Genomic DNA, 9,068 nt, shown 5'->3' with positions numbered 1-9,068 from the left:
GAGGGTGCGGGGGATGCAATTGTTTGGGGCAAATTCTCATTCTCGAGGTTAAATGCCTGCGTAAGTGTGCAGTAACATGGAGAGAAAGCTAATACTAATATTAGTGTTGATTCAAGCACTGAGGATCATATTGATTGACTTCTTATTTTAATCTTTTGCTTTCTATTTTGTTTGTAGTGTTAACTTGCTAATTAGGTTCTTTTTGTAATAACTTAAAAATTTAAGTTAAATTAAAATTGGTAAGGAATTCGAATTAAAATTTTTACATTTTGAAAGGTTTAATTGGCAGCTCAGTGGTAACTATTTGTGATGTCAATCCCAAGGTGCGGGGTTCAAATTCTCTCTCGCTTGAAAGAGGGGTTTTATTTTTGTTTTTGTCAGGCTTAAATTACCATAATACTCTTCTGGATTTTTTTTCTTTTAAAGCAAAGAAAGCTCCAAATGTTTTTTATTTTTATTTTTATTTTCCTCAGGCCCTTTTTGGGGAGTAATCGGGGGAGACGGAGATTGAGTGTGGGGAGAGAGCTTCAAACCATAAACCCCTCTGCGTTTTCTCCGATCTTCCTTCTCAGCCTTCCTTTCCGACCATCGCCGGCGACCACGAGCGTGCTGGAGTTTTACTCTTCGTTCTCAGTTTGTGCGGCTGGGTGGGTGCGTTGGATCACCTCTCCAGCTCCACTTTTCTCCTTCAGCACCATTCTCTTCCTCTTTCCATCGCCGGCGAGGTTGTGCACGGAGGAGTCCAGTGTTGCTGCGCGCCGTTGGCTTCTTCTTCTTCTTTCTTCATTGCTGCAGTGACAAATTTCCCCATCCCCTGTTCAGCATCGTGAGCTCGTTCCCTGTCCCGCCATGAGTAATCTGAGGTGAGGAGCTTCAAATCTTTCAACTTGCCGATGTTCTGTGTGTTTGATGGTTGAGGTTATGGGTTTTCTTTTGTTTTTTTTTTTGTTTGGCTACCGTAAGTGATGTGGAGATGAGGATTTGGTGTTCTCTGAGTTTAGATTTTTTGTTCCTGGGCTTAAATTAATTCTTGTAAAGGTATTGAATTTGAGAAGCATGATAAATTTAAATATTAACAACTGAACTTTTGGAAGATGGGATTTAGAGAGTAAGATGATTGTTTTATGGTTTAATTGTTGAATGCATGCAAGTTGTTTGATAAAATGTGTAAAAAGTGGATGTTGGTCTTTGGTAGCAAATAAGTGTGGTAAATTGATTGTTATTGACTAAATTATTATAGGAGGCAATCATTTTCTATAATAAAGATTGAAAATAGATTAGAGGATTTTTGGAAAGGGTATTTGGTTGATAATTCCAGGACCAAGTTGGTTGTTCTTATGTTAGCTTTTGGGATGTCTATAAACTGCTTGATGATGGAAGTAACGAAATTGGACATACATGAAGTGGTAACATTCTTGAAAGCTATGAAAATTGTTTATGTATATATATATATATATATATAGTAGTGGTAAAGGTTGGGCTATTAAAATCAATCATTAAGCATATAAAATAGGGGGGAATGACGAGATTTTTTCAAGATTGATGGATTGCATTGTACGGTGTACATATTAACCTTGATGATATCTAAAGTTATATCTTATGTGATGCACCAGGTTGATGTTATAGATTGTAATTTTTTCTATATCTGTTTTCTTTCCAATTGACATGAAAATTTAATGGTAAATGTGTTCATTGGATTGCTGAGAGTTATTTTATAAATGGTTTAAGATAGTTAAGTTGATGCTTGAACGTTATATTCATAGTTATAAGATGACTAATGATAAGTAAGTAGATAGATGGAGTTCACCAATTGAATTTTGTAAATCTTTATAAAGTGTTAAAAACATTATGGAAGAATGATAATGGCGTTGTTATGGGTATTTGGGAATTGAGGATGGAGTTAAGAAGTCCTCTCCAAATCATGAAAGCTGCTAAGTTGGAGTATGTTGTGTATTTGAGAATGTATCAAGTAAGTGAATAACGTCTCAATGATTTATTAACAATTCTATTTTCTAAAAAAAAAATATATTGACAGAGCTGATTCATATGCTACCTCTTCCATGTATATAATTCTTTTGATTCTTCAAGAACAAATGATAGTATATTTTAATTTATTCTTACTTTATGATTTATGATTTTAATGCTATTATCAACTATCATATATAGAAATATTTTCTTTTATGCTTGATTTAAAAGGTGGGATTGAATCAGAACGGTGGTTGCTAATGGTAGTTCCGTTAGCTCTTGGAATGCCATAGTTAAATCCTAGCTAGTTTGGTATTTATAAGCATTACACTCATGCTTGTTATTTGTGGGTTTCGTGCCTGCGCTAGTTTTGTGGCTTATAGCCATGCTTGATTATTTCGTGGCTTTAAGCCGTGCTTAATAGTTACTTATTCTCGTGGACTTTGTGTCCACGTTCGTTATTCGTTCTGATAAAGTTCTGTTGAAGAATATTTTGAAATCACTATTTTTAAACTAATTCTATTAAACAAGTTAGTTTTCATGGATGGATTTTTTTACAATGAGTGATGCATCTTGTAACTATTTGATACAAACCTGGTAATTTGAAAGTGGAATTTGATTATTGTGTTATCATCATATGAGAATGTTTTTGGATTAAGTATTTAAACGAAATTATTTAAGTTATGCACTCCTGCTATTCTAAATTACTATTTTAGTTAAATTCATACTTATCCCATTCATATTTCATTCTTTTATTTCCTTTAATTTTAATTTCAGACATTATTCACTAGAGAAAGATGTTGTTAGCCTCAGACAGCATAATTGAACCTGTATCTCATGGTGTTCATTGAGGAGTTTTAATGCTGAAATGGAGTGGAAGAATTATTTTAGGGAAAACTCATTTGATATAAATTTTAACTTTGTATTAATTCCATGGTTTGGTCCTAGATACTCCATGTAGGATATAGGTAGGATCCTCGTCTTTCTTATAAGACTATATATTTGTTGGTAAGGAGTGGAGCTCCTTTGTTTGAAAAGTTGTTGCCCTTTGTTATTTTATAAAATTTGGGAAGTCTTATTTTATGAGAGGTTTTGCCAAAATTTTTATCAAAATTCTCAACTTATGTTTTCATGAAAAGTATTTTAAAAAAATCCTGTTTCTTTTATTAATGTGTTCATGGTGTAAAATTTAAATTTTTTTAGAATTAAGGCTTAAGGGATATGAGTTTTATATGCTTATCTCGTGCTAGTTACACCTTATTTTTTGGGGCATGACATTTTTAGTATGTGTTAACTGGTGTGCTGGATGGAATATTTTGATAACTTTGTGCAGAAGTGATTCTTATCTTTTTGTGGTTGATGGTTTTTGCTTAGACTGATTGCAACTAGTGATCATGTGGATATCTGACTGTTGCAACTATTTAATTTTATAAAAGTATCTTTTCAATCATCTAACTCTAATACCATTAGTTTCATCATAATATGTTAACATTTGATAATATTTTGTCAATATTTAAAAGATCAATGTAATTTTTTTTTTCTGTTGAAACTATCGGTATTAAGGTTAAAAGATTGAAAAGATACTTTATAAAATTGAAGGACTAAAATGAAACATTGTGTAAAGTTAATGGATTAAATGTATATTTTAACCTTTGATTTTCCAACTAGGTTCTCTTCTTCATCATGCTCTTCATTCTTCTTGGAATCCATATAAACAGTGAACCATTCAAGAGAGGCAGTGTCTCCGGTTCCTATTGGAAGTTTGGAAAAGCTAAGAAGCCACTCAAATGATTGAGACACCGAACTGTCTCTATTGTGTCAAATCAACTCCAAAATTTCACCTTCGAGTGGGGGATGTTCTCTTTTCCCCATTTTTCTTGTGCTCTGCATTTGCCAGTTTTAGAGTACCATAACAGGTCCCATTATGATTCAGATTGTGATTTGAGGTGTGAATTAGCAAATTCTGCAATTATCTAGCCCCATTCAACACGACTTGGTTTCCCTCTTTTCATTAGGTCTTGATTTAATTTATAGTCCCTTTGTTGAAAATTGATGTTGAAAAGATTAAGAGTCAATGCCCATTTCTGTAAGAGTATGCAGGTTTTGTTCAGAATCCATTCTTTTGCAATTTGCTCAACTGCAGTCAATACACATGGGAGTAACAAAGTCTTGAATGATTATGGGCCTGACAATGAGACAGAATGGGAGAGATTGCTTAAACCATTTGATCTTAAACAGCTCCGAAGGTCTCTTAACCAAATTAGTCCAGTTCAGCTCTGTAAATTGCTGGAGCTCCCACTCGACATACCCACGTCAATGGAGATATTTGAATGGGCTGGTTCCCAGAGTGGTTATTGTCATTCCTTTGATGTATACTACATTTTATTTGACAAGCTTGGTGCAGCTGGGGAGTTTAAAACCATAGACAGGTTGTTATTGCAGATGAACGAAGAAAGAATTGTCTTTAAAGAATCACTTTTTCTTTTGATCATGAATTACTATGGAAGAGCTGGTTTGCCTGGGCAAGCTACAAAGCTTTTGTTGGATATGAAGAGTGTTTATTCATGTGAGCCTACTTTTAGGACATACAATGTTGTATTAGATATACTAGTTTCTGGAAATTGCCCCAGAGTTGCACCGAATGTTTTCTATGACATGTTAAGTAGAGGAATTTCTCCTACCGTCAGCACGTTTGGAGTGGTGATGAAAGCATTTTGCATGATTAATGAGGTGGATTCAGCTTGCTCACTTCTAAGAGACATGGCAAAGCATGGCTGTGTTCCAAATTCAGTGATATACCAGACCTTGATACATGCACTTTCCAAAACTAATAGGGTTAACGAGGCTATGCAACTTTTAGGGGAGATGCTCTTGATGGGCTGTGCGCCAGACGTTCAAACCATCAATGATGTTATCCATGGTCTCTGCAGGGCCAAAAGGATTAATGAGGCAGAAAAATTGCTGAATCGAATGCTTTTTCGAGGTTTTACTGCTGATGCAATAACTTATGGTGTTCTAATTCATGGTTGGTGTATGATTGGTCAGGTTGAGGAAGCAAGGGCCTTGCTTAGCAAAATTCCTAACCCAAATAATGTGATCTATAATACATTAATTAATGGATATGTCTCAAACGGACGTTTTGATGAAGCCATGGACTTGCTGTACAATAACATGTTAATGGCAGGCCATGCACCTGATGTCTTCACATTTAATATATTGATCCGTGGACATTGCAAGAATGGGAATTTATTCTCAGCTTGTAAATGCTTTTGTGATATGCGATCAGTAGGCATTGAACCTAATGTTATTACATACACTATATTAATCAATGCTTTCTGCAACGAAGGCCGATTAGAGGAAGCCATTAAAGTTGTAAATGAAATGTCAGTTAAGGGTCTCAGTTTAAACACGGTGGGATACAATTGCCTGATTTCTGCTTTGTTTAAACATGGGAAGGTGCAAGAAGCTTTACGAGTGTTTGCTGAGATGTCCAGCAAAGGATGTAAACCTGACATATATACATTTAATTCTGTAATATATGGTCTGTGTGAAGATAATAAGCTGGAAGAAGCCTTGCAGTTGTATCGTGACATGTTCTTGGAGGGGATCATTGCTAACACTGTAACATATAACATACTGATTCATGCATTTCTTGGGAAGGATTCAATTCAGCAAGGGCTCATTCTTGTTGACGAAATGCTATTTAGGGGATGCCCTTTGGACAATATTACCTACAATGGCCTTATCAAAGCTTTCTGCAAAGTGGGAGCTATTGAAAAAGGATGGAAATTGTTTGAGGAGATGCTTGGTAAAGGGATTTTTCCTAGCATCATCTCCTGCAATATTTTGATCAATGCCTTTTGTAGAACTGGAAAAGTAAATGATGCCCTTCTATTTCTTCGGGATATGATTCATCGTGGATTGACACCAGATATAGTCACATATAACACCCTCATCAACGGTCTTTGCAGAATTGGTCGTGTTCAGGAGGCTCTAAACCTTTTTGACAGATTACAGGATGAAGGAATTCATCCTGATGCTATTACATATAACACATTGATAGGTAGGCACTGCAAGGAGGGTTTGTCTAATGACGCATGTTTACTTTTATATAAAGGTGTGGAGAATGGGTTTATACCTAATGAAGTCACTTGGAACATATTGGTAAACAGTTTTGTAAAAGAAAGTAACAGGGGGAGTAAAGCCTTCTTTTATTATGGTAAATTTCTAAGCTTTACCTCTTAGAAGACAATGTCTCGTATATACTGCTCTTCATGCATTTCCCCTTGATCTCATCTGAGTTGTCCGTGGGTACACAGGATTTTAGCTGACTAGCTGTGGCTGATAAATTTGGTTCTACTTATTATTCTTGGTGATCTTGACTGTGTAGTTTATTACTGTGCATTATTATTAGAATTTTTTATTGCTTGTTGACAGATTACTGGTTTGTGTCTTCTCATGAAAATTTTTGGTGGCTGAAACATAAGCATTGATTTCTGCACGTGGCTTATTAGAGAAGAAGGTTGCTGGCTGGTTTTAAATGAAAGCCTTAGCGTTTTGCAATTCTTGCAGTAGGCTTCAGCCTCCAAATTGTATTTTATGTAAAATAACCATATAAATTCAAGATAATTAGTTCCTTTAACAATCTGCAACTTTGTAAAATTTATTTCTTCGCTGGCGAATGAGCTTGCAAATGTGTCCATATCGTTAATTATGTTATTATTTTCCCTTTGTAAGCCTCTTTTTACTGCTATTCTGTAATTGCTTACTTCATGTAAACATATATATATTTTTTCCCTTTCAAACCTTCACAATAACATTTAATTTCTCCTAAAAGGTGACTTAAAGCTTGAAAGGTTTGAATTTTTTCTTTGATTTTGCCTCATGCATACATTTATCAACCCTGGGCATGGCAGACTCTTGCACAATCTCTGAAACTCTCATGACTGATGAAACAACAGAGCTCCCCTTCAGTTTCTCACGCATCTTTGCACAATTGGGGTTTGGTTTATGATTTCTTCTCTAAAACTTATTCTTACTGAAGTGCTTGGTCGCTGGTTGATGTATTAAGTTAGAGTTGAAGTTGATCTCTGGTTTAACCAGACATGACATAAGATTCCCCCCCCCCCCCAATGTATGGCATGATGTTTAGTTTAACCAAGATGATGAAAGGTGAAAACTGAACATTGAACCAATTAAGATATTAATTCAAGGATTAGTGATTAAAACTGTGATCAAACCTGTAATAAATAAAATATTTTATTCAATCGGTCAAAACATTAATTTAATAGTTTATTAATTCAACCAAACAAGTTGACTTGAATTGTCATGCTATGAGTTTAGCACACACTCCCTCTCTCACCCTCTCTGGTATAACTGTGTAACTGCTATTAATATTTTGTTGTTCCAATTATCTGCATGGTAATTGTCCACGTGCATAGATATAACTGTTTCCCAAATCTCAACATTTTATTATGGCCCAAAAAAAACAATCGCACATTTTGTATTATAAATTTATCATGTTTTGAAATCATTTTTTTTATGCATTGATCTCAGCCAAATGGGTGGTGACAGGTTTATTATGTATTTTCCTGCCTATTAAATGCCCGCCTTTTATTTCTCCAATGTACAAAACAATTTGAGGGATGATCAAAGTGTGCTTTTGAAACCATCGTTAATGTTAGAAATTAATAAATGGAGTGGTACTAGGTAGGACAAAGGGAAAGATGGGGGAGGGAGAAGTAGAAAGACAAAGGAAGAAAAGAGAATCTGGGAGATGCGATGGCAAATACTCAATGAGTATTGAATAATAATTATAAAATTTGATATAAAATACAAATAGTAAAATAATGATAATGCTTTTCAACTAATTTCAATCTAAATAAGAGATTACCTGAATGACTTAATTTAAATAAGAGCAAAGGAACCATAATCATCTTGAAATGAAGAGTTTTCTAAAACAAATAATCCTAATTACATTTCCCCTGTTTGAAAGAATTGTCCATGACAGAATCCAATCAAGGAGCCACTGTCATAGCTATTTTTATTTAGATTTTCCAGGAGACCTTCCATCTTTGGCAAATCTGCGTCACTTTTCATAACCACATCCAGGTTCTTAGCAACCTCCTTAGCATGTCATCATCAACTTCCTGGATTTCATTGCCTTGGTCAGATAATAATTCATTCTCTGCTGCATTAAGGACTTTCTTCCTCTCAAAAAGATCTAACAATTACTCTTGCAGGCACACAGTTTTGTCAGCAACATTATTAGACCTATTGATTGGTTCAATGCCAATACCATTGTTGCTGCAATTCATTTGACTGTGATTAATAGTTCTGTTTTCATTTTCTTCAACTTGAGATAATTTTGGACAATCAACACTCAAGACTTCTTTCTCAATCTGTTTGTCATCACTATGACTAGAAAGGCAGAAACAACCCATTCCACTCCTCTTACCTCACTCATGGAGTCCTGTGACCGCTTTAATAGTTCTTGAACCTCACCATCTTCATGTTTATCATCCTCTTTGCCGTATTGCTCTATATCCATGACAATAGTTAAATACCGAGTTCCATTTAATTCATAATCTTAACCTTAAGAATCATCCACTTGCATACCATGTCAGCTTATATGTTTTATCTGGTCATCATCACTTACACCATATTTCTCTTTATCCATTGGCGACAATTAAAGAATGAGTGCCATCTAATTCATAATTATAACCATAAGAATCATCCTCTAGCACATCAGCGATAAGTTTAATCTTGTCATGGTCACTTGCACCATCTTCAACCCTGCCTCATGGATCTTATGGAAGGTCATTTGTGAGTTTCAACCTGCATCCCTTAGCATCATCCCATATTTTCCTCATTACTTCTTGTAGAGGCCTTCAAGCAAGGACCACTTGTTTCTGCATTATCAACCATAGCTATGGCAACTGTTTCTGAAGGAACCTGCTTGTCACCTGAACAATCTCCACCGGTACTCAACTCTGCTGAACATGTGGTTTTCTCAGGAAGAGAAGCTGTCAATGCAAAAATTATCTTATCCCTGTAGCAACTTTCCACCCATTTGATCTGATATATTCTGTGTTATTTTGGGT

At 35.1% G+C, this 9,068-nt stretch overlaps 1 protein-coding gene across 1 annotated transcript; it reads left to right on the top strand.

Moving 5' to 3' along the window:
• The first annotated feature begins 459 nt into the window (after positions 1–459).
• LOC129318719 (pentatricopeptide repeat-containing protein At5g64320, mitochondrial-like) lies at positions 460–6,790 on the top strand. Its single transcript, XM_054963636.1, has 3 exons — positions 460–863; positions 3,634–6,184; positions 6,403–6,790. Exons 2-3 carry the CDS (start codon positions 4,018–4,020, stop codon positions 6,456–6,458), a joined length of 2,223 nt encoding a protein of 740 aa, XP_054819611.1. The 5' UTR covers positions 460–863; positions 3,634–4,017; the 3' UTR covers positions 6,459–6,790.
• Positions 6,791–9,068: the final 2,278 nt, after the last annotated feature.

The sequence above is a fragment of the Prosopis cineraria genome, unplaced genomic scaffold (genome assembly GCF_029017545.1).
Source record: "Prosopis cineraria cultivar Desert tree isolate PC_DT_omini unplaced genomic scaffold, ASM2901754v1 PC8, whole genome shotgun sequence".
NCBI classification, from domain to species: domain Eukaryota; kingdom Viridiplantae; phylum Streptophyta; class Magnoliopsida; order Fabales; family Fabaceae; genus Prosopis; species Prosopis cineraria.
Note: the sequence above shows the minus strand (reverse complement) of the source record. Positions and strands in the feature narration are given on the sequence as shown.

What these genes read in the sequence shown, in the direction of transcription:
- LOC129318719 (XM_054963636.1), top strand. Translation starts at nt 4,018, where the DNA reads ATGTTGAAAAGATTAAGAGTCAATGCCCATTTCTGTAAGAGTATGCAG. An exon ending in TAAAGCCTTCTTTTATTATG is followed by an intron (nt 6,185 to 6,402) that starts GTAAATTTCTAA and finishes GCTTGTTGACAG; the next exon opens with ATTACTGGTTTGTGTCTTCT.